The sequence below is a fragment of the Athene cunicularia genome, assembly GCF_003259725.1.
Source record: "Athene cunicularia isolate RWA chromosome 15 unlocalized genomic scaffold, athCun1 chr15_part1, whole genome shotgun sequence".
Taxonomy (NCBI): domain Eukaryota; kingdom Metazoa; phylum Chordata; class Aves; order Strigiformes; family Strigidae; genus Athene; species Athene cunicularia.
The window spans coordinates 4,510,602-4,536,890 of NW_020799121.1; the positions used below are offsets into that span (position 1 = coordinate 4,510,602).

A 26,289-nucleotide genomic window follows, 5' to 3' on the forward strand; every position below is an offset into this window, starting at 1 on the left:
GAGGAGCGGGGGGACGCGTCCCCGGGCCCGTCGCCTCCCGCCGCAGGGGATTCTTGGGCCAGAAGAGGAGAGTCCCGGCACGGAACGGGGCTTGAACCGCGGGCTGCGCCAGGGAAAGCGTTTGTCTTCAGGGACCCAACATCGCTGCCTCCCCTAGAGAGCCACCACGAAGGGCTAAATTCTCCTGCCCCGCTTCTCCCTGAGGGTTCCCTGAGCTCCCCAGAGAGACACGGGGCGGGGGGCCCACCCCAGGTTAACGGCTACACTCTCACCTCTCCTAATCGATCGCTTTCCTTTGACTCCACGTACTCTAAGAGCTGTGCCTGCTTGTAGAAAAGCAAGACAAACAGCCTGAAAACGTTGTAATTATATCGCAGGCATCCAGCCACCGTGATAAAGCCTCTCTGCAGGCATTTCAGATGGGTTAGAACAGACGCTTCTGTTTCCAAACAGGCAGAGGTATTCAGATGCTGCAGTGCCAGCGCCTCTACACAAGCATCTGGAGTCATCGGCAAAGTTTCTGTTTCACACCAGTGAAAAACAAGCTGACTGACTGTTCGACAGCGAGCTCTCGGAGGTGGCCCGGGCCAGCTGATGGGGTTGCAGCCAAGGCTCAGGCCTGCAGCACAAGGTGCTATTTCTGGCTTTCCCACAGAGTTCCTTCTGACCTTGGCCAACCTGCCTACTTCACTTCTTTGCGTTTTCCCTCCCGTTCTGTGACAGGAGGTACAATCAAACCTTCTTTCTCAGAAGAGGACAGGGAAGTTCCCTTCTTTTAAAATGCTTTGAAATCACATGGAAACCATTGAACACATGAAAAGTATTTCTGTGCCAGGAAGCTGCATGTTGTACTCTGTGTGTGATGAATCACTTTTCGGGGCAGCACTGGCTGGAGTGGCCGTCCTTCCCTTCCACTCCCAGATGTTTCCATACTGGCAGTGCTTTCAGTCAGGCTGCTACAGGTACTTGTGTGACTACCAGGCTTAAGGCACAGATCCAAGCCAACATTTGCCCATTTCTTACCAGGTCATGCACACTTTAACCCTTTACAGCCTGCTGCATCCAGTCCACCCACACTGGAGTCACAAAAAAACAGATGTACCAGCATGGCAGAGGGGTAATGAGGAAAACAGGTCAATTAAGCAGCACTATCGTTGAACACAAAACCATAAGTCTTAGCACTTGTGTGTGATTCACGCTTTAACAATATGATTTAACACTACACTAAACCTTGTTTAATAATGTCAAATAAAAAAACCCTGCAGTCAGGTTGTAAAAAAACCCCAAACTATGTGTCAGTCCTGACTGACATCACCAGCTAAGATGTCTGCTTTATGGTGTTATGCTCATTGTCTGCACAGACATTACTACATTCCTTATGCTCTCCAGTTACTCTCTGTGAAAGCAAGGCTAAATGAAGTAAGGAAGAATTTTTAATACGGGCTAGTGAATCAGGCCTTCTGCTTGTAATAAATAGCTCTTCATTAAGAGATTTCATGGGACAAATTCCATTCACTCAGAAGCTGCAGGGCCACACATGCATCCAGAGACACAGTCTGTCTAAAAGAGTTTGCAGAGGGCTACCAACCTGTACAACTAATTTATTTTTGCTCATTTCACGAGACTAACTAACACTTCCATGCCATCTTGCACAGAAAGCACCTCCTCCTGTATGTACTGATCCAAGAACTGCGGGCTGGGCAGTAATCTCTGTGGAAACAAACCTCAGACCTTCCCAGCTCTTTCTCCTGTTATGTAACAAGATAAATTTGCACTTTTGTTACACCCAGCCAAGTTCCAGCAAACATTTTTGAGTTTCTAGGCCACAGAAGGACAATGGGTAATCTGGTAGAAATGCAAAAAAGATAATTTTAATGCTAAAGATCAAAGTCTTTTCCACAACTGACTTCTAAGCATAATTTTTTCTCTTTCATCTCTAGCTTTCTCCAGGATGAGGGAAGATTTATGCCTGGCAGTTTAATAGGATGCCAGGTGGCAGCTGTCAAAGGCAGACTCAATTGCTCTTTCTGCTGTTTGGAAATGAGTTTGCTCTTCTTGCTACCCTTTTAGAGATTAAACCTGACATTACTTCCTAGGACTTGATTTTAAAGTAACTAGCCAAACTATAAGTAAGCTAATAGCTCTGCAACTCATTCCTCACATAGTTTACATGTATGAATCTGTAGGTATATGCACATACATGTACCACAACATATCCACACATCCACAAACACTTCACAGGAGAATATATATGCTATTTTTAGGGATGTGGGATGTTAAGCATCCTCCCTAAACTCAGTGTGAACCAGTTTCAGCTGTGAGCTGGTACCTTTCCGCTGTTTACTTGATACAGGTTCCAGAATGAACAATGTCTGCTTTTTCTCTCTTCTGTCTGTCAACTGCTCCGTCTTATTTGTTCTACTTTTTCACCTGTGGAAAAATTCAAAGTGTATGGACTTTTCTTAAAGGAGAAAAATAAAAGGATGCTAACACATAGCACAGCATGCTGTGCAAAGGCAGGCAACTACAGATGTATAGCTCTGGAAGGCCTCTGCAAGAAGCCATCAAACCCACCCTCTTTCTCTGGCCCCAGCCAAGTATGTGCAGATCTTCCTGGGCAAAAGTTCATCTAACCTCCTATGAAAGAGCAAACATGCTTTATTACTTAATCTTACTAAATAAGATACTGGGAGGGAGTAAACAAAATCAGTTTTCTAATCTAAGTATTCTTTCGTAGCCAAATTAACATGGATTGCTTAAAATGGGAAAAGTTCACCATTTCCCTCCTTGTAACAAAGCATGTGTCATGTTCCCATAACTTCCCCTTTCTTCTTTCTAGGCAAACCAAGATAATTCTTTAATTTTTTTCTCAAAACTAGTTTTTCTAAACCATTTTCTGGTTCCTTCATAAACTGCGATGCCCGAGAACAACGATAGTACATTCTGAGGCCTCATCCACCATAAACAGAATATTAGAGAAATTTGTGCTAAAGGTTAAAAAACTGTAAGCATCAAATGTTGCTAAACACTATTAAGTATTTGCAACTCCAACAAAAGCAGGTCTTTTTAGTCCTTTGTTGCCTCTGTCTGGATCATGGAAACAACTGTGGGTCTCACCTGTAAAAAGCCTTCTGTAAGCAATGATGTGGGAGTCAGAAACAAATATTTTATTCCTAACCTATAAACAATCTGAATAAAACAACAACAACAAAAAAAAATCAGGGCTGCAACAAAAGGATCAGATGTTGAGTTTATGAAACTGAGATGAGTATAACCAAAAATCAAGACAGAGACAGTCACTACAAAGGAGTCAGTGTGGAGCGATAGAAATATCTGACTGCGCTGTTGCATCCCCCTGCTGACATGTTCAAGGAGAGGCTTTCCCCTCCCCCTGCAATCTGACAGCATGAGCTATTGCTAAGTAAATGCCAGCCCCAGCCTCCAAGGACTAACAAGGAAGTCTGCAGAAGCAAAACAACCATATGTGATATTTGAACTGGTTCAGACTGGTTCAGAGAGTTTGCTCTTGGAACTCAACGTGCCTTCTCCGATGAGCTTTCTGTGTGGGCTGCAATAAAAGGATAGAGGCCTCAGGAGGGCAATCTGGGTCCTATTGTTTACTGGGGGAGAAGCACTGCAGCTACACTTCTCTAGCATTAAGAGATTAGCACTAAATACTCTTGGCAGTCACTGACTTAAGAAATTTCACGCACTCAGTCCTCTCTAACAGCAACACTTCTTTGTCCTTTTTGTCACAAACTGCCCAGTCAGTGCCTTTCCACAGTTCCCTCGGTGTTTTTGATGGGCCCAACTGCCCACAGACATTTGTTCCCACTGGCCCCCTGCGGCTGTTGCAAAGGTCTCCGTTTGGCCCACGGCCCTTAGCTGGAGCTTTCTGAAATCGGCATCTGGGTCACAGACGCTGCTTTTACCTGCGATCCAATGGGTGTGTCTCCGAGCAAAATACCATCCAAACTGTAGCAACAGTTAGCAATAAGGTACAAGCTGCCTAAAGATGTTTCAGCCCCCAGCTGCACTGTTTTGGTTTGGGTTTTTCTGGTAGACACAGGCTGCTATTGACAAAAACCAGAGCATGCTTTTTTACGGGTGGAGGAAGGGAAGCTATTTTGAAAGATATTGTGATCCACTCAGAACACTTAGGTCTTTGAGTCAAGAACAGGAGCTTTACTCTAAGTTTTTACTGATTTGTTGTTTGCCCTTAGGCAAGTTTCTGCCTCAGTTTCCCTATTAATCCTACTTCTGTCACAGAGGCAGAAAGTGCTTTGAAAGCTTCAGACATACAATACACAGCTTATGAAATGGTATTCAAGAGGAAGGAATCATGAAGAGGGATATGCATTGAAAGTCTTAAGATGTTCTCAAGTTCTACATATGTAGTGCAGACTTAAATGAAAAGTCTACAAACAAGCATTAATGCAGGAAGAAAAATTGGGGAATGTGTTGTTTGGTGTTTTTTAAGATATAAAACTACCTTGTTGTGCACAGCAGTAACTAGCAAAGCGAAGCAGTCAGATAAGCCAATATTCATTCTTGTTATAAAATGCCAATCTAAAGATAATGGTTTACCTGCACATGAGAAACATGAAAAAGGCAGCACCAAAACATGGAGATTTGAGTCAAAAGGAATAAAGATTTATGTTCTGATATCTGTTCAAATTAACTTCCAGTGAATTAGACTGGAATAAATATCCTTCTACCAATCTTTCACTCACCATGGAAGCTCATTTCAGTCAAACAGAAGTGATAGACCAAAACTGCTGTTTAAACTAATAATCATGGCATATCATCAGAGTTGGATTCCGCTGTGGAGAACATGAGGTTACAAAGTTGCACTTAAATATGCAAAACTTGCAGTTCCTGTGGAAAATAAGGCCAAGTCTAAATAGCACAACCACTCATTATAAGCAAGCAACCTATATCCCATGCCAACAGAAACGCAGTAAGGTTATAAACTTGTAAACATAAAAAAACCCAAACATATTTTCTTATCTGTCTAGGGTTTGGGGACTAGGATGGGAGTCATCAACATAAGAGCAGAGACCCATTTTGTAATGGGTCTTTTTGTAATTCAACTTGTGAGCAGAGAAGCAGAGACCATACCCCTCAGTAGAGCTATTAGTGTTTCCTAAAAGCCAGGATTCAGAGACATTTACAATGCAGAGCTCTCACCTCTGCATTTTCTTAGGTGACCCAAAAGCAGATAAAACCATTGGCACACAGGTCTTGTGAAAGACCTTTCTCCCCAGGTGTTTGCCTGAAGGCGGAGGGAGGAGTTGTTTATTTTGGGAAGTTGCCCTTTCTTTTCTGTGTAGAAAGGCAAACCTTTTTCTCTTTGGGTTGCACACATGCCATAGGCATGCAGAGATGGCCTTTTTCACGACTCTTACATATGCACGTGGACTTTTTTACATCTATTTACAAAAGTAAAGACTTTGTTCCTTAAGTATGTTTACAGAGTAGGCAAGCCTCTGTTGTTATTTTGGTCTTGAGTTTGCCATTCTTTAGAAAGTTAGGGCTCAAACCAGTAACAGCACAAAGAGGCAAAAATACCAGAAAGGAACAAAGTCTTAGTAATTTCACCTCATACTTCACTTATTTCTTTAGAATATAATGGTGTAGATTTAGAACACAGTGCATTTGACTAATCACCTAGCACCTGAGGTAGGCAGGCCAGCAGCAAAGAGATATACATCCTGTCTTACTTGTATTTTCATTGGCTTCCAGGTATTCAATGAGGACAATACCAAATTTCATGTAGATACTTGTTACTTCATCCACTTACGCTAAAAGAATGTAAGAAATCTCATCACACAGTGCCAGTGAAAGGATTTTCTATTCAAAATAAGGCCACCCTGATAAACAACGTTGCAACCTGCCCACCATGCTATGGTTATTCATACAGAGCTGAGGAACTGTCTCTGAAAAGAGGAAGATTTTGAGATACAAGAAATACAGGCTGTTTCTCTGTGCACTCATGGTCTCTACTCTCTATCTCCAGGAAATGAATGCATGCAGCCTGCAGAGTTTATTTCTCTTTTGGTTTATTACTATTTAAAAATCAGTTTTTGTATCCCCTTCTACAGAGGCTTCACCTTCCAACAGAACATACAAAAAATACACACAATAGAAAAAAAAAGATAGGTAGGTAAGTTGCTTTATACAAACAGGTCCCTAAGAACCCAAAAAGGCTAAAACAGGCTCGGTTTCAATAGAAGCAGGCCCATAAATAGGCAAGAGACTTCATTCAAGTAGGGAAAGAGTCATCCATCCTTACCCAAGATCCTTCCATGCTCACACTGAAGACAATGGGAGGATTCCCAGCAACTTCAGTAGAAGCAGGATTGGGATTCATCAGAGCCAATGGCAAACTTTTCTGCTCCTTCCCTTCCAAGGCACTGTCTCTTCCATACAGTGTGCAGCCAGGGAAAAATGCCAGTTTTCCTGGCCCGTCCCACACTCATGTTTCAGTTGTTCACTCTACAGGACATCTGAGAACAGCCTTTTATTTTCTCTCTTACACTGTGTATTTGCACTAATTGCGGCAAACTTTCAGATTACAACAGTACTGAAGAGAAATTCTGAGCCCAAGAGCAAGGCTTGGTTGATTCTTTAAGAGCCAGCAGTCAGTCTGACAGCTTTGCAGAGGGCATGTAAAAATTGCCTGGAGAAGGCACCCATTTGTAGACACAGCAGCCAAAAAGCTGTTAGCAAGCATGAGACTGATGTATTATAAAAGCATGTACCCAAGCTCACTACATGACTGCAGGAAGCTCTAGAGCATCTATGGCTGCCAGTGGCTGGCTGAAGTGACCCCATGGTCCACATGAACCCAGGAGCTGGGAGGGAGTCACTGGAACATCAATGAGACACCAGTTACCTCCTTCCTACAGCACATCTCAGCTCAGAGCCCTTCCAGGTTTCCAAAACTGCAGTACAAGTAGAGAGGCCACCCAGCTCAACCACATAAACCCTGAGAGCAGATCAAGAGTGCTAGGCAGGCTTTAAATTAATTTAAATATTTAACCTTTCAGGCAAAACACGGCCAAATGTTTAACTTTGCATTACACCTGAAGTCAGTGAGGCCAAACGTCTGTAGTAGAGTTCAGCAGCACAATTCTGCAGCACAATTTGGGAGGTCAATCAAATCTTGAAACAGTCTTACCCAAGATTATCATCATCTCATTTTATAGATGGGAACAAAACACAGGAAGAGGCTAGAAATGACACAAGGTGTTAATTCTTCACAAACAGCCAGTCATTAGCTGCTACCACAGAGCAAACAGCTGTGGTTTTTCACTAACATGCTTTAACGATTCCAGCCATCACCACAACCCCTTACAGCCAGGGTTCCTGCTCCTGTTCTGTACCACTTGGCAGTTACATCACATCACTATTTTCGAGTTTGTTTGTTTTTTTCTTTTTAGCCAAATAATAGTTCTCTGGTTTGTTCTATAGCTAACGCAGTTATGTGCAGAGCTGTACACATCTGAGTAAGTACCACATTGGCACAGGAATGTGTGGAGGGTGAAGGTGTTGAGGGAGCAGGCAAGAAGACATGATGCCAATGCTGCTGCTGCTGACTCTGCGACAGTGAACGTGGCCTCGGGCTGCAGCTGGGGAGCACAGCAGATGGGGCTGAAAGCCAAATCTGTTCCCAAAGGCTCATTCACAACAGCTGAAGGATCTTGGTTTGAAAGTGATGTTCAGGGTAGTGGGACTCTCTCAGGAGACACGGGAATCTTCCAGGATCTTTTTTCCCTTTTAAGTTTTCCTATTGATTTTCCCTCTTTGCTCATTTGTTTTGTCTCTTGGTGTGGAACTGAGAGCGTAAGCTCAGAGGTTCACTGTGAGTTTATGTTCTATTCAATTACAACTCAGGTACTGTGCCCAGGCAGAAGGTGAACGGTACACAGCTGGCTTAATTTACATTAAAATATTCATAATGCTGTTAAGGTATATTCATAATGCTAAAAAAGCCAACACATTCCATGGTTTTGTTTGGCACTTGCTCTCAGAGTTTCTGCCATGCTGAACAATTGAAAATATCTGATTATTTTTGTGGGTGATAAAGAAAAGCCTTTTCCGTTTAATTACTTAAAATTTTGGTAGTGGGTTTTTGCTTTGTCCATTTATCTCTCATGAAACCCAAAGAGAGCTCTTGCTCTCCTTTCATTGTTCCAACACTGAAGTCTGGAGTTCCTTTGAAGTTTACTTTGGCATCTACTTCCTCAAGCAAGCACCTTAAAAAAAAATTAAAGCTGAAAGTGGTACCCCACTCCAGACTCAAGACATAAGTTCAGATATTGATTTCTAGGAACAAAGATTTAGTGAAAAAACAAGACACTAAAGTTACAACAGAGCCTACAAAAAATCTAGGTTAGCTTTCATACTATCAATTCAATTAGTTGAGTTAGATAGACATTCAGTTACACAGCTCTTCTATTCAAGTCATTCCTTACTGCTGACAGCAGTTGAGGGAGGAACAATAATTTCAGGGAATATGTGGGAAATAACAAATATTCCCTAAGTCACTGGCACTCAAACAGGTCTAAAATTGTGACTGGGCATTTGCAATTATTCAAAAGATTGGTAGGAAGACCACCTCCACACCATCTTATAGTTCTAGGCTTTAAAAAACAAACAAAACAATCATCCCCCCCAACATATAATACTTTGCCCTACTATAGTTAAGGCACTGGATTGAGAGAAGGAAAAATCTGTGTTCAATTTCTGGTTCTGCTATCAATTTCCCACGTCATCATGGGCAAATCACTTAAGATCGAAAGCTCACATGCACCACATTACTATGCATCAGGTGAGCTGCACTATTAGGTCTGTTTGCACACATCAACACATTACAAATGCAAGGTAATGTCATTTAATTTAACTCAGTATGGAATAAATTGACATTAAGTTGCTTTACCTTGCATTTGTTGTGGATTAACAGTAAATAAATTCAGGCAACAAAAGAAGCCTGGTAAGTCTGTGCCCCTACATTCAACATTTAAGCATGCAAGTGGATTTTAGTCCACCTTTATTTCATTCATTCACCTCTAAGCATCTATTCCTTTCTTGTCTGTCTTTAGTGTTTAGATTATAAATGGCTGAAGATGTTTTCATCATACCTAATACACAAGGGTCAGAGCCTCAGTTGAGGGGTTTAGGGACTCCTGTAATACAAAGAAATACTACACTTCTGATTATCTAAATTTGCATGAACTTAAGTTCCCTTCTTGGCAGGGAAGTGCATGGACTCAAACATTGGATTGCAGTCCCACCAAAAAAGATAAGGAAAGGAGGGCTGGCCCAAAATGAGAACTCTCACATATACACTGATATGCCAATTAAAATGTAACAAACAAGCGAGGCTGCAGTTCAGGGCAGGTAAAGTACTTCCCTTTGAACTCTGAACTTATGAGGCTCAGTTTTCTGTTTGGCTCTGCTTCTGTTGTAAGAGAAGCAGACACTTCCCAAAGCACAGAATATAAAGAATCTGCATGTATATTAAATTACTATCCAGAACAATATGCCCCCAAAGAAGCAAAAAGCTCTGAAAACATCCCACTGCTAAAGATCTGCCCAACCTACTGCTGGCACCAGTCTGCACCACTCTCTTGTGTTGGTGCAAATCTCTCCCATTTACACTAGGATGATCTAGAACTGTAATTTCAGGATTGTTAGCTTCCTGCCCTAATTGTTTCCCTGTCCACTAGACTGAGAAGTAAGTAGCTTTCATTCAGTGTATTCATGACAACTTAGTAAGCATTTTCTTTGACAAACAAAATGCACAGTTAGTGTTTTAGGCTTTCTTTTTAGTTCAAGGCTTTTCATTTGTTTCATCAGGTCAAATTCTGTAGCATTCAAAAGTAAATTTGGATACACATGGCCAAAACTCAACCCACTAGTAACACTAAAGTCTGTGGAGCTGAACGTAGCATTAAAATATCCTCCATTCTGTCTTCTGGAGTTGAATTTTATGACTAGTGCACCCTCTTTGAGTGCATATGGGAACACTGAGGACACAGACTTCTTATATTTTTCAGAATACAGCCTCAAGTCAACAAAATTTTTTTCTGGTAGCTTAAATACAAGTTATTAGTAAATCAGAGTGACTGCAGTTGCATTTGCTAACCCCAGTGAATGCTGACTGGAAAGCCTGCTCTATCTTGACTTGCTTGGCAGCTTACAAGGGTGTTTCAGCATGGTCTAGATTTGTATGGCATTTTAAAATGTTTTGTTACTTTTTTGGAATGTCCTGTTTCTACTTGTCAACTAAGCTTATCAGTACAGCAATGCAATTTCATGAAACTTTAGTTTGAAGGTGGGTTCTTTTGGATTTCGAGGGTTTTTTGTCCCCTTTTAAATGAGACTCATACCTATTCCAGGGGAAGATGAATGGAGAAGAACGTGTCCTTCAGTCTCCCAACACAGATTAATAGCAAAACATCAAGTCCACTGCAACATGCTCTCAATTTAGAAAGTGCTGGTGCTATAAAGAGAAAGCCATTGATTATTCATCCTTGGTTTATAATACTCACGAGCAAGTACAAAAAAGTAGCTTCTTACAAGAGAGAAGCTAGGGTTTCTAAGTCTGTAGAATTTAGAATGTCATTCCAAAATCCATTTACTTACAGAGGCTCTGTAATTCTAACATAAAAACAAAGCAGGAATGTGTCTTATTTTAGTTATATATTAGTTGCAGGGTTTGGATTAGGAGCATCTGAGCAACGCCAAGCTGTGGTGCAACAGCAGTTTGTGGCCAAGTTCACATTTAATACAGACATATCTCCTGCAGGGGATGTGGGTCCTGGTCTGAGGTGGTCTATCCTGTTCCAGCACTGTACTAATGATGGAGATGGCTACTGTTTCTTAGAATGCAAGTTTGATGTGGGACTTAGGTTCTTCAGAAATTTTCTGGCTTTTCTAGAAACATTCAGTACATATAGCACCTTAGTTCACCAAATCACTGCTTAAATCTTTGCTCATTAACCCTCACAACAACTGTGATGTAAAGAAAACTTTTCACAGATGGGAAATTAAGGAATAAATTCAGGTAGCTGTCCTATGTGACCTTGAGTATCAACAGCAGAACCATAATTATAACTCAGAGTATTCCTAACTCCTAACCCTGTGTTAAACAACATTTATACCTGGATTTTGGTACAAAAGACCATGACAAGTTACATGGGAGGAAAGGGAGGGTCAAGAAAGGACATTATTTATGCACAAGTGGTATTTTCAGATTAAATGGAACCTCCAACAGCCTAGAGCCCAGCTTCTTTGCATTTTATAATTAATTCTTTTTCAGAGATATGCTGTTTGCAATTCCCACCTCTTATAGCAGAAACCCTTCTTCTTTTGGAAAAGAAAGGAGTAAGACTGGCTTTTGCAAACCTGACTAGAGGCAGATCAGGAGAGCATGACCGTAGCCAAAAAGCCCAGCTCACTGAGAATACAGTACAGTGTAGAGTGGGATTACTGTCTTATTTACTGGTTCTCATTTGCACACCTTTTGGACAGGTGGCTAAATTGCTCAAAAACCAGACAAAACGAGGGGATGCAAAGTAACATACTAACTTCTTTAATAGAGTCCAATCCAATTAAATCAAAATCACTCTGTGAACCCCTGGGTTTATTCACACTAAACAAGTCAGTGGTACAAAGTGTTAACCCGATAGCTGATCGTGTTTATACCCTAGGTCCCCACATGAAAAATGAGCACCAGTCAACCAGACTGCAATGGTATTTTTCCTTCCTTTTTTTTTTCTTTTTTTTTTTTTCATAAAACTATTTCTTTCATAGACTTAAAACAATCAACTAGCCAAGTTATTAATTATGGTACATCTAAAAAAAAAAAAATACTAACCCTAATGTGACTGCTGTTTAAGAGTGCTCTGTGTATCGCCTTAGACTGGCTTTTCAGTAGCAATTCACTACAACAGGTCCTAAAATAATAATAATAATAGAGAATTAAAAACCTGACAGCAAGTTTAATGGTTAAAAGTAACAAAAACAACCTGTTCTGAATGGTGATTTTTCTCAGCAGTTTAGTCCTGCTGCAGCACTCACAGCCTCACAAATGGCAGAAGGGGTTCAAATTCTCACCTTCTTTAAATTTTTCTGGTTTTAAAAGGACAACTGCATTGTAACCTGCTAGGTACCACGGGGCATTTGACTTAATGTTATATTCAGTAATGGGTCTGCTTTAAAAACTTACTGTTTTTCAGGGGTAGGTTAGGGAAGGTGGGGAATGAGAGAGAACAAAAGCATAGCTCCCTGTAGCTGCCCCTCCCCAGGTGCCTTGGTCACTAGGACTGTCTAATTCTCAGATCAGTGCTGACAACTTTTGTTTATTCTAGAAGGTCTTGTCAAAACACCAGCAGCAGCCTCTAAAGCTCCATTTGGTGTTTTAGGATGTCCCCTATTCAAGGTCACCATCTTCTGTAATTTACCAGCTAAGAAGCATTTTCTCCCTCTCCCCAATGAGGGTTTAAAGGTGGGGTAGGGCATGAGACAAAGAGGGAAGCTAAAATGAATAAAAAAATTTCTCAGCTATAGAACCAAATTTCATTATTTCCTCTTTCGTTCCAGCATCTTATCATTATAGCCAGATTGCTGCTTTGCTTTGTTAAGATCAAGCTGATCTCATTTCCCCTCTGGCCCCATTGGTTGCTGGTCGACCTCTGGATCCACGAGGGATGATGCAAATGCTGACTGGACGATCTGAAACCCAAATGATTCCAGGAGAGACATGTTCTGTTGGGGTGAAAAGGGGGATCCTAGAGCAGGACCGAGGTCCCCCAGTGGGCCACCAAGGGCCCTGACGTGAACTTTCTGTATGTGTTTGTTCAGATAAGACTTTGATCTGAAAAAGCTGCCACATTCAGGGCAAGGGTACTTCTTCTCTCCTTCTGTCTCCATTTTGTTTTTGCTGACTGCCATGTCACACGAGAAGGACCCATTGGTGCTCTGTTTCTCAGGAGTCTTGAGGTCACTGGTGTCAGAGAGGTCTCCATATGAATCAGAACTCTCAATCGGGTCCGAATGTGAACATTTCTGGCCTTCTACAGGAAAAAGAAAAGAGAAATTTTCAGACTCTTATCTCCCAGAAAAAGTATTTAACATGCATTAAATTAGATTATATTGGTTACCACCTGATTTCATTAATTAATGCCTGTCATGAGAGATTGATATGCACTTAACATCACAGTCCCTCATATTCTAAAGCCCTTGATCACAGGCCCTCTTTACAAACCACTGGGCTGCTACCAGAGCAACATCCAGGTTTTTATTATGTATTTGTCATGACACTGAATGCAACCATAATGGGTCTCTGGTTTATGGAATACTTTTTTGAATCCCAGAGATGTCTCACAACATTTATACCTCGGGCATTACAAAAGGATGTACCTAGTGATGAGTTTTTAACTGTACAATCCATACCCACACTTCTGAAATATTGTTGATACTTAGGGGAGAGCCTACAAATCTAATAAAGTATAACAGGCTGCAGCAAGATGTGGAGAAACCTGGAAATACTCAGCAAAACAGCAGTGAGCTACTGCAATTTCAGAAGCGCAATTCCGTTTAGTCTTGAGGAACTCTTTTTTTTTTTTTACAAGTTAAGTGTTAAGGCTGTTAGAAGTGAATTTCACAATCTAAAATTGTTCCATCTTTAAATGCTGTAGTGTGAAACAGGAGAGAGGTTAGGGACACTATTTTAAGTCATTTGGATACATATCCTGGCAAAGCCATTGGTATGTTTGGAGTGTTCCCCATTGTTCTCTGGCAGTATGCCAAGAAAGTTTGTCCACACTCTTTGCTCAGCACATATGAATGAGCGTGGGAAACCCAGACGTACTCCCTAAACAAGACTCTGAATACAAATAAGCTGTATCTACTATTAACTCTAAAAGACCAAAGAACCACTTGGCACAACCCAAAAGACAGATTTGCTCTGGACTCAGCATTACAAACCAAACAGGATATGCATGAAATCAATACACCACTGAGCTGGAGTAAATCTCTTGTTAAGTCAGCACATCACCCAAAACCAAAGGGCTTCTGTAGTAACTCTATCAGGACTTCAACAGAAAAAAAAATGACACAACTGTACTTTCCACTGGCACAGACTTTGTTTAACCCAGCCTGCTGTGTTCTCCTGGGCAAGAAAAAAACGTAACTTTCTGGGACAACCATGTTTTTGAAGAATTTTCTGATGTTTCAGCTTCACCAGGAATACTGACAACTCAAACCAAGAAGTGAAAAGCAACCTGTTCTACACAGATTAACACACAACTTTACATATTCAGAAGTTAAATGTTCTTTAGCTATTCTTAGAATAATATATTTTTCATTTTTTCCCCAGAAGTTAAATGCAGGTTAAAAACCAAAAAAAGTAACAGGACCATTATCACCCTCTACCTCTCCTTCCCAACAACAGCATTAAAAAGTGTAAGTTTAACTACAGAGAGTTGCATGGCTCCTCATCAACCTGAGGATGAATATTGCTTTCACCGCTCAGGAACCTTTATGAACTGCATTCTGCAGCTCCCCCATCCTTCCTCAGAAATCAGAAACAAAGTTTGACTGACACAAGATTCAAGTATAGAGGGACTAAGGAACTGTCAATGATCTGTACCCCTCAAGCAAAATTCAAATACTGACTGCTGCTAGGAAGATGGTCAAGATGAACTAACATGACTTTTTCAATCTCTAAAATCAAAGAAGCTGCCAAAAATTAATGTACACTCCTTGTGTGTCCATCTCCTTCCCCCAGACTTGTTAAACAGGCTATCCAAGGACAGATATTACATACTATGTGATGCTATGTAATTTCTCTGCATCTCCCTAAGCTTCTCCCCAGCATTTTCTCTGTCCTTCCTCCCTCCCCTTTCTCATTCCCAGCCCAACATCCCACAACACAAAGTTCTGCACAGAGCAGCAAGGTACAGAGCAGCGAGTCTCTTGCCTTTGATGCCATAGGTCCTGACGCAGTGGAACGCTGCTCCCCCATTCGGGATGGACTCCTGGTGCCTGGAGACCTGGGGAAGGGGAACACCGTGGTGGGTTTTAACATGGACCTTTAAGTAGGAGGCAGAGGAGAAACCTAAACAAGATAAAAGGAGATGAGATCCTGCCACCAGCAAAGACACACATCTGCCTTCCCTGTTCTTTTAATCTTTCTCATGCTCCTACTCCCTATTACAAAGTTGCTATTACACTAGCTTGATTTCTGATTACCTACAGCATGCTTATGTAGGATTCCTAGACATCATCAGCAATGAATGCAATGTATACCTTTCATTAGACTTCACTTATTTTTTGGAAGTCATGATGAAAGAACAGCCTCCTTGAGAAACAAATTTTATGTAAGCAAACCTAGCAGGTGACATGAAACTTTCTGGAAAAGAAGGCAAGAAGAGACATGATACAAAAAGGCACCCATGTCTCTTGACCATATTTTTGCTGGTTTATGTATTTTAATTAAAAATGCCTTCATCATTTGATGATACTTTGGAAGATAGTTCAAATCAGTTTATTTTATGCTGTTATGATTTGAAGGGATGCCATTTCTTAAAACCCTCCTTTGATATTTAGTGTGCTTTCTAAGTTTCTAGCATTAATAGTGACTTGTAGAAGGCAGAAAGCTGAGTTTTTAAATGTATAGAGTTTTGTTCTGTAGTAATTTTTGAAGAACATATCCTCTGTTCAGCTCATCCTGAGTTTTAAAAAACATACTAAAATTCACATTTTTTTCTGCAGTTAACAACCCCCCCTAAATTTCAGTATTTCTCTTAGCTCTCATCTGTAAGCCCAAACCACCAAAAATAAAAACATTTTGTACAACTGATTTCTGATCAAAACAGTTATTTACATTTATGCATGTGCTTTTTAAAATAAGGCCTTTTCCTTTAATGCAGTAAATTATCTCACATATATTTTGGAATGTTTGTAAATTCTGATTTTAGTAAGATTTGCATTTAGTACGAGTACATTTGGATCATGTATGAGGCACAAGGAGGACAGAGTTTTTAAAACTTCCTACAAAGGTAAGCCTATCAACAACCATTCTGATTTTTTATTAAATTTTGAACAGAATATTATAGCACTTCCATGTTAGAAACATTTTCCTTTAACAAATGAGAACACAAGTTTCACCATCACAGATACTGAGTTCCAGGTTCCCTTTCTGGACAGAGAAAACCCAAGACCTAGATTTTTTTTAAAATCAATACAGTGTTTACAGTACAAGTCCTTGCAAGAGAATTTCATATCAATGCTTCACTTTAAATATGAATAGATACAGATACACTACTGTAAGGCCATTTTTATCGCGATATAACTGCATTTACATTTGATGATACATAGTCATATATTAGGAAGGATGCAAAACCAATACTGGCACACCTCTGTGGGGTGGATTTTCTGACAGCAGTTGTTAGTTTCAGGTGCTGAATTTAATAATGAACGTGGCTTTACACTAGAAATTGATTTGCCTACCCAACAGAATATCACTCTTCCCAGACCCTTCTTAGAAGCCAGGATCAAAGAGCGTTCAGGGGTTATTAAGTATTATATATACAGGACCTGCAGAGCAAGGCAGAACTCCACAGCAACATGCTGAAGGGGAAAAAGGGCAGGTTGCTGAGAATGAAGAGATAGTTACTGTAGAGCCCTGAGTTGAAGATGAAAGTACAAAAAACTAGCTACATCACAAGAAGAAATCAAGACTCTCAAAATACAATGGGGCAGAATCACCTAGGCCGAGTCATCCAGGCAATTAATGTAAGTATATTATCCTCCAAAATAATGCAAAAACCCTCAGACACAAAATGCTGTACTGAGTATCTCACTGGGCCACAAAAGAATGTATTTTTCCAAATACCAAAAGTTCACTGTAGACATGGAAAGAACCAGTGTTTGACCAGTAGAGAAAAGGACACAATGTACAGAGACTTTCAACTACAAGATACTTCCCTTATTTCATACATGTCTCTAATAGCCACATGCCAGCTGAGATGAGTCGTCTTATGTAGCAGTGCATTAAAATCTCACTGCCAACCATTAAAAAAGGATTACACACAGGTATTCAGTGTTTTTCTATACTACAATTAACACAGGAAAATCTGAAGTTGTAATCTCTGCTATACAATATTTTTCCTGAACTCTGCAATTCTATTTGTAGAGTACATTGGTTTATATAATGAAAACTGCCTGCAAAGTGTGTTAGCTCCCCTTTATGCACTTGGCAGATGAACATGTGAGTCATCAACTTCCATCAAATCAGTAAGAATGCCAACCGCTTCATTGGAAACTAATGTTTAAAGTGAGATTTTTTTTGTTGTTGTTGTTTTTATCCTGATTTTTTTTTCTGAAGCACTTAGCACTGCCCTTTTTTTTAATTCCCCACCAGACCTTAATTATGAATGCCTGTCCTAGGAAGATGGGAGATTCATAGACAATAATCCTTTGCTTTTAAAAATCTCTTTAAAAACAAAGTCAGGCTAATGCAGAGGATAAAGTGGCAGTATTTTTTTCAAAGGAGGAATGTATTTATTGCTTTACCCATGCACATCTCTCAGCTTTGCAAAGCAGATTATTTCTTCATACCAGAGGAATCAACATTTAAAACATGCAGAGAGGAAATGATCTGCTTTATGTAAATGGGACCTACCCCTTGATCTCTTAGACGACACCTATTAGGAGATAGACTATAGAAATAATTGCAGGATGCCCCTTTTCCAAAAATTCTAATTTGAATTTAGCTGAAACATGCAGAAAGTGTCTCACTTTAATCAACTCAATTGTACCCACCATGAAATACACCAGAATTCTATCTTATTGTAAAAAAAATTCCATCTAACTTGGAATATTTATCTTCCTCCTAACTAATTTGATTTCTGTGAAACAAACAATGTGTGTCTGAAACAGAAAATGAATCTTCTGAGTTGCATATGTTATTACAAAGTACCAGTTCTAGACTTGACAAAGTCATTAATCTCTTAAATTCTTTGAAAAAGCCCACACAAGCAAATGAAGTTCGTAAGGACAGTAATACAAGATTATGTAACCACAAAGCAGGAACAGGACTTTTTTATTTAAACTGATTAAAGAGAATTTGTCTTAAAAAGTGAGGATTGAGGATTAGTTTTCATAAGCACATTTTAGATGAATTCTTTTAAAAAAAACAAACAAAATCCCAGAAGAACACCACATTGCAGAGCTTCCCTGATTTAACAGGATTTAATTGCTTCCCTAATTATTCTGAAGACCCTAAGTAAGAACTCAGAAAAACCATCAAATTATAGATTATAATGTTTGGACATTATACTGTCATTTTATAAAATAAACAAATAAAATCAGCAAATGGGTACACACATGACATTGCAAAACAGTGGCTACTGCCTTCAGCCAGGTACTGAGCTTCCCATCTCCTAAATCCTTTAAACCTTTAGAAGAACATGAGACACTTAAGTTCCACAGAAAATCCTTCAGTCTGATGGGATAAATTGAGGGATTCTAAACTCTGCCTTTAACACCAGGATATGTTCAGCTGTGTACAAGTCACCTTTTCATCCACTTTTTTTTTTTGGTGGGCCAACGTCCAAAATTCCCTCTACAAGCAGCTTGAGCGTTCTTGCCTGACAATTACTATATCCAGAAGTAGCTAAATTCCAATTAAAAAAATACACCAGCACATTAGCTGAGGGAAGACTAAAACAAAATCCCATTGCACAAGAACCACAGCTACAGCACAATCGCCATCAGGGGAACAGTACATAGCTTCTGACTGCACAAATACCTATCAAATAGATATTTCTAATCCAGAAATTTTCCACTATACTTTTTCTTGCCAGGCTCTACAATTTAAATGGTATCTAATTTAAAACAATAAACATTGTAATTTGATTCTAAAACACTCTGGATTAAAAATTCTGCTGTCATGGATCATAAATCTATAATCAAAATCCACAGTTTATAACAACAAGTTTGTAACTCGGTTTGAAAAATTCAAACTTCCCTTTGCTATGAATTTTAACAGTGGGTGGATATTTAACTATAATTCACCAGATTAATTATGTGCTGATGTAAACTGAAATTCACAACAGACTAAATTCTGACATCACATATGAAATAAACTGTAAGAATAATGTAGTTGCTTAAAGTTTGCTGTACAACAGGTTCCCTATCCTTCTACAGAGAAGTGTATATTTTAAATTTCCAGTGTACATTTAAACCTGTAAAATGTGAATAAACCATTTAGTCATTTCATTGTTTGAATGCCCAATCTATCTTTGTCACACAGGCTGAATTTTGACAGAGCTGCAGTGACATCCAGTGGTAGTTAAGTTGAAACTCAAGCTTATGAATCTGAAACAAGACAATTCCACCCAACCTGTAAGAGTTTCAACTGAAGTTGAGCAGGATAGCACCTGGATCTTGGATAGCGTCTTCTATGATGCTACCACAAAAAGAATCGGGATAAACTTAAGCAGTTTTTCAGAAGACAGGCCTTCAGCTGAAAAAGAGGCCAAGCTTAATTTCGGACCATCCACCTGGAGCTTCAGAATCTGAAGATTTTCAGCCCACATGCCTTTGCCACTCATCACTTTCAGGACGCAACAGACTGCTCAACTACTGGAAATGCCTCCCTTGCGATTTAATGTCACTCATTACTCATAAAGTCGTAGTCATCCAACAGCTCCCTGTACAGTCCTCACATTAAATACAGAACAGCTTTATTCTCTCAAAAGATTTCACCTCTCAAATTAGAAAAGGAACACATATCATAAAAAAAAAACCTCAGAAAAAAAACAAGTTTCCAAAACAGAGCAGCAACCTCTTCCTACACTTACTAGGTACGTATGCCTGTGTGAGCCAACAATATATTTTGAAGTTGTGTATCAATCATTCAAAATTATTTTTCCAGCTTTACTTACATCCCACAAAACCTATAAATTTACAATTCTCTCCAACTGAAGAGTACCACAAACAGATGCAAAAGCTTCAAAAGCTCTTAGCCATATGGTTTAGTTTCACATGGTCCTGCAAGGAGCAGGGAGTTGGACTTGATGATCTTTATGGGTCCCTTCCAACTGGAAACATCCTATGATTCTATGAAAAGCTGTATTTGTACAAATAAAGGTAAAGCACATTTCTAGCACTCTTTACAAAATTTTAGAAATGTACATTAATACAAAGCAATTTCTTAGGTTAAGAGGGCAAAGCAGCTTGACTTTACTGCTGCACCAGGAGGTTAAGCAAGACTGATAAAAAAAAACCCCAAACTACATTGTTATGTACAGTGTAAAATTTTCAACTTGGGTGTGTATTTCAAAGATTCTTCTTGAAAACTGATCACAAGGACTCAAGTCTAACCAGCTATAGAAAAAAAAAGGGGTACGGTGAGTAGTGGCAAGGCAACATATCATGGTTATTTTACAGGGATCTGGCTATTTAGCAAATGAAATTCTTAAAACTGTCTACAGTTTCTTTCAATTTGCTTCAGATTTAAACTGAGTTTCTTCAGGAACTATCAGCCATGTATAAAGACCAGGCCTATAGCTCCATCAGTTTCAAGGTTAAGCATTCACTGATAAGAACAAATAATATATACACAGATCTGGTATAACCTCCTCCTGTTGCAGAGTTACATAGCCTTATAGCTTCCCTCAAGCGTTGTCCCATCCCACTGAAAAAAAAAGTTTCTTCATTACCTCGGTTACAGATAGTGCAGAAATTGCTTGGTCCTTCACTATGTTTCTTCAAATGATCTGCCATATATGCTGCTCGCAAGTACTTCCCACACACCTGGCATGGAACTTTGTCTTCATGACATGCTAGGTGTGAGCGCAGTCGGTCACGAGTGGCAAAGGAAGCATTACAAGTCTGCAGGTATAATGAAAACCATGTGACTCCACAACTCTGTTAAAAGCACTGATATTGTTGAACATATTTAGTATTCTTTAGAGTAAGTACCTTAGATCCTGTGCAAACACACAAACGACGTGAAGCACAAGCCATTTTCCCACAAGTAAAAAATTCAGATTACCAACATACTGCACAAGATGTGATGTTACTACTTGAAAGAATTAAGAAAGCAAGAAAATAGCTCTAGCATACTACAGAGAGTAAAAAATCAAGATAGAGTTGTAAGGCCTTAGCTCCTCTCTGATGATAAAGATACGAAAACTTAACAAAAGAAATAGCACAAACCTCTCCATTTACAGTAAATTCTGCCATTTCACTGAGCCATTACACATTTAGACCACTCAAAATGTCCTCTCTGTCATATTCCTAAATTTTACTCTTTGATCTGATCAATCTAACTTCAGCACACAGAATCCTTTTGGAGTATGAAGACACACAAAGAAAGCATCAGAGAATTGGCTGGGATGCGAATATGACAAAAGACAGTAAAAGAGCCATCCTGGTATTCACAGTAGCAGTGCAGACAAATTGTAGAAGTGAAGCCTCAGAACTGAGCAGGTATCAAAATAACTGCATGACACTTTAATCTGTTTATAACTTACCCCTGATCAAGGTATCACATTACACTTACTACCATGAAACAAGCTTGATTTGGCATAATATTGATTCTACTTGCCTACTTCCCAGACATAATCCATCTAAAATGAGTAAATGCTCCCTCCCATTTTTATTCCTATAGCAATTGGCAGGCATGCAGACTATGTATATAACCTGTTACAACAGCCTGCCAGTTCTGAAAGGCTTGCTTTCGCTCTAACATGCGAAGGAAAATAAATCACCAGCAATACACTGTACAAGTTACTAAAGATATAGTCTGAAACCACTGCTCACAAGTGCCAGAGGAAAAACAAAAGCAAACATACGTTAGAATGACCAGACCAAGCAGGAAACAGTGACATTCAAGAGTGTACAGCATTTGATTTATACCACCTTTATATAAAATAATGCAGCATTAAGATGTATAACCAGAGCCCCCTAAGAGATAGTATGAGGCTCTTAAGTGACTTGGGAACTGGATATATTCTGTCTTTTCAAGTATCAGTGTGTAATTAAACAACTGCTTCAATAGAGACAGACTTGTTAAAGTAACAATCCTAACAAAATTCCAAAATTATAACTTTAAATACATGAAATTTGTAATACAGAAGAGGATAACCCACATAATTTTATATAATTTAGTTAATCAAGAGCTTAATCAAAAAAAAACATTGAAGGCAGCTGAGAAATGACCTATCAATTTCAACAGGCTTTACACTCATTTGATCCTATGAGATGCTTAAGTATGGTAAACTCCCATAGAGCTGAGGCTATTCTGCAGCAAGCACAAGACTTAGCACCTCAGAGGATCAGAACTTAATGAACTTAAAAAGACAACAGTAAAATTATCTGGATTTCTATGATACACACAGTTTAACTAAGCTTGCCAGACAAAGATTTATAAATTACATGTAGCAAAGATTAAGAGGCAAGTTCTTGAACATGAAAGATTTCTCTTCATTTGAAATCTCAGTACACAGCGCTGAGCAAAACAGGTGCAGCTTTCACTTAATAAAATGTTCTTAGAGGTAAACACTCATTTAAGGCAGGATTCCAGCACTGATAATCAATCTGTTGGATATCAACTAAAGATATATAACTAGGCAATCAAGGATGACAGCCAAGAGATCCATCATCAGTAAGTCTAAAATACGGAGCCACAGTAAGCGTCCATACAGAAGCATTGGGAGTGCATTAGTTGATGAAGCAGACCAGAGACAAATCACATAAATACAGGGATGCCAGAAGTAAAACCGTATCTGTCCCATATTGAACTTATCAAGTTGAAAGCTTAGGGAAAGGCAATTTGATTATTTCTGTGTTTGATTTCTCACTCTTGCTGCTGAGTTGTGCAAAGTTCACCTTTGGATAAGCTATATAGTAAATATATCTGCAAAGAAGCTTAAAAAAAAAAATTAAGTCCAGTGGAGAAAGCAAGAACCAGTTTAGCTGAATCATAACAATGGGAGACAGGACTAGGTTTAAAGAAAACCCCAAAGTTAATATTCAAATAGTTAATATTTGTAAAAGGTATAGAGCAAAAAAAAAAAAAAAAGTTTTATTTTACAAAAGACGTGAAGTACTAAATGAGTGCTAAGTATTTATAATTAATTGTTAATCATAGAAGAAAACTCTCCAGTGCTTTCCTATCAAACATTGCACAGGTATATAAATAGATCAAAAAGAATATATAAAGTTTAAAAAACATTGTTTAAGAAATACCTCTTGAAGGTTCAACTTTTCTATGGATGTGGATGTCTCTGAGCTTATTCCATGGTGGCTGCCATTTTCCTGCTAATAGGCAGGAAGTAAGAGAAATTAGGACAGGAAGAAACTCATTCTGCATTGAAATCAATGGGAAAAGCACTGGACTGGGGATGCCAATTTTAGGTTTACTTAAATAAATAGATTTATTTTTTTTTTTGTCAAAAGTTGTGCTTTAATTTAACCTGCATTTTTGTCTTTTTTTTCTTTTTTAATTGCCAGAAGAACAACCTGTCTCTTGTCTCTGAGAAGGAGCAAACTTCTGTATTCTCCCCTCATTCTTTCACGTCCACAGATTTTCAGATCACCACTTCCTCCCAAACTGCAGCCTAACTTTCATACCATTCACACTCAGAAAGCCAACAACCCAGCTTCACCTCTTCCCATGACAAGTTAGCAAACTGAGCTATTCCATTATGGCCAGAAAACTGACTTACCCCTTCTCCTACATCCAGAACAACTGTTAGGTTAAAAAAAAATAAAGAAAAAAAATGACCACTATAACAATCCAGGCGAAAAGATCCAGAGTGTCATTTGGTGTTTTGTCTGGACACCAGAGCAAATTCTTGGATCCGATTCCTCATCTGCCTTGGCTCTGTGGAGGCCTTCCCTATTCTAAGTCTATTTTAACAGTAACAAAAAAACTGGAATTAGGTCTTTGTCTGGCACCAGGTGCTACAGGTGCTGGAACTGAGGATAGTTTTTATCTGTGAAGCACAACTGTTATTTTAGGGAAATGAGTGCAGGATTACATGCTGAGCACTGAAAATTACAACTGCTACAGCGATGCTCAGCTTACAATTCTCCTGCTTCTCATAGTTTCATTTTATTTATTCTGAAGTTGGGCTAACACCTTCACACTTTCGTTCTGGTAACCCAAAATGTACTATGATGTCACATCAACAAAACATTAAATATCCACTGGTTTGCAAAGATATGTGAGGGTTCAAGTAAATGCCCAGTGGATTTTGTTTCAGTCTTAACAGAGCACCAATTCCAAGGATGTATCATGGTAGAGGATTCTGGAAAGCTTTTTTGTTTACTGACAGTATAATACTTCTCTTTTGCAATAAACATAAACAAAGCATGACAATAACAGGAATTTTCAACAGGAACTCAAGAGATTCAAAAAGGATGCTCAATGCTGTTCAGGCTGCTCTCATGGGGAGCTAATTTGCCAAACAAAATCAATGGAAAAAGAATGGAAAATGATGAAACAACATGCCAATATTACACTATTTTCCTTCTTAGTGGCCAAATTCTGTGTTTAAATACATGTCATGGAACAGAAGTGTTACTGGTTATGAAATAATCACAAGGAGAACTTCATCAATTTATACATCGGCTTTCAGATTTGAAACAAATTTTCAGTGTGATAGCATCCCTTCTGTGGTTTGTACCATGTGTACCAGATCTGTGCATATTTAAGATGACTTTCTACATCTGACAGGATATTATGAAATATTTTTGCAAAGACACACAACAGTTATTTTAACAAGTTTTCTACACCTTAAGATCATGAAAAATTACGATTTAAACAAAGCAGTCAAAAATCAAAATCAAACCAAGCTTGAATGACAACCTCAGCTCTGGCCTGATGCTTGTACCCTATAGCCTATACCTTTTAACTGAAATGAACAGTGCATACGGTATTATGGCACTTTAAACAATACACAATGAGAAAGACTGCTCTTAGGAATTGTTATCACAAAATATATCTGTGCAAGAAGATGGAGATGAGCTTGGCTGTACAACCTTAGCTTCCATCTTTCTTTACTTTCTAGCTCTTAGTGTATCCTCTGATTCATACTTACAAAGTTTATATTTAATATTCTTAAATCAATCAGAAAACTATAATAAAATTGGCAAAGGACAATTCATGTCTATCAATGTCATTCAGAAAATGTTCAGTAACCCTGATATCAACTGGCAAAAGACTGATGAGTTTCTGTTTATGTTGGGACCTAAACATTCGTTTTCATACTTGCATACAAATACATGTTTATGAAAAAATTTTGTAGTTGTCCTCAGTTCATTCACCCAGACCCCTTGCTATCCCCAAATTCTGAGGTCTTTTTATGAGTGGAATTTTCCAATTTGTATAAATCTATAACACCTAAATCGTCTTAAGAACCTTAAACCAATCTAAGGATTTATACAGGATATGCAGTTAAACCAATGTGAAGGCTCTATAGCCTGATTTTCAAATGTGCTGGGCTCCCCAGATCATATGGAGGTCAACAGAAATCTTTAGCTGGCTCTATGTGTGACAAACTGTTCACTGGATTATTAAATTGCAAAATGTTTCAAAACTCTCACAATTTGGTGGAAACATGGGAGAGGTGTATCAAGAGATGGAAAAAAATGCAGATCAGGAGGCAGCAGTCATGAAGGACTGGCTAGGTTCATAGAATGTGGTTAAAAATTTCAGAAGAAAAAAAATCCTCTAACTTTCACTGTCTTCAAAGAAAATTAAAATTATCTTGCTCCAACTTTCTTTAAATAAATAAATCTTTCTTCAGAGACCAAGCATGGAGACTGTTAGCCCAACAAATGTTTTAGAAGTTTGCCCAACAACTATGTGAAGACAGTGCGTGATAGTGGAAGTTGATTCTCAACTTTGGTTTTAATTAATATTTCCAAGCACCTTTTAAATCTCTCTACAAATGAATTACAAAATATCTTTCTTGATTTGATCTTTCAAACTCTAATGAATAACTTATTAACTGTAAAAAAACTATATACAACATTGTGACATTGGATTACAAAGACTTCTGTGATGCTGTTAATCTATATTCTCCCTGGGTTAAAAAAAAGCTTCCAATTTTGCTCAGTGCAATGTTCTGAAGGCTATATGATAAAAAAAATAAAAATAGTATCTTGGCAAGTTATGATAGTTTACCAATTTTATTTTAAATTATTCTAAAAAAATGAAGTCAGCATTGGAGCCTCCTGTTGGCAACAACTGCAATA

The 26,289-nt window shown here is 38.9% G+C and overlaps 2 protein-coding genes across 2 annotated transcripts in view; both read right to left on the reverse strand.

Annotated features, from left to right (window-relative positions):
* PIK3IP1 (phosphoinositide-3-kinase interacting protein 1) overlaps positions 1-509 on the reverse strand; it is a 6,720-nt gene extending 6,211 nt beyond the window's left edge. The window contains exon 1 of the mRNA XM_026859932.1: positions 273-509. Coding sequence (XP_026715733.1) covers positions 273-509 — 237 coding nt within the window. The remainder of the gene's footprint in view (positions 1-272) is intronic.
* Positions 510-11,579: 11,070 nt separating this feature from the next.
* PATZ1 (POZ/BTB and AT hook containing zinc finger 1) overlaps positions 11,580-26,289 on the reverse strand; it is an 18,988-nt gene continuing 4,278 nt past the window's right edge. The window contains exons 4-7 of the mRNA XM_026859934.1: positions 23,275-23,346; positions 20,742-20,913; positions 14,993-15,130; positions 11,580-13,085 (exon numbers count right to left, since the gene is read on the reverse strand). Coding sequence (XP_026715735.1) covers positions 12,667-13,085; positions 14,993-15,130; positions 20,742-20,913; positions 23,275-23,346 — 801 coding nt within the window. The 3' untranslated portion in view covers positions 11,580-12,666. The remainder of the gene's footprint in view (positions 13,086-14,992; positions 15,131-20,741; positions 20,914-23,274; positions 23,347-26,289) is intronic.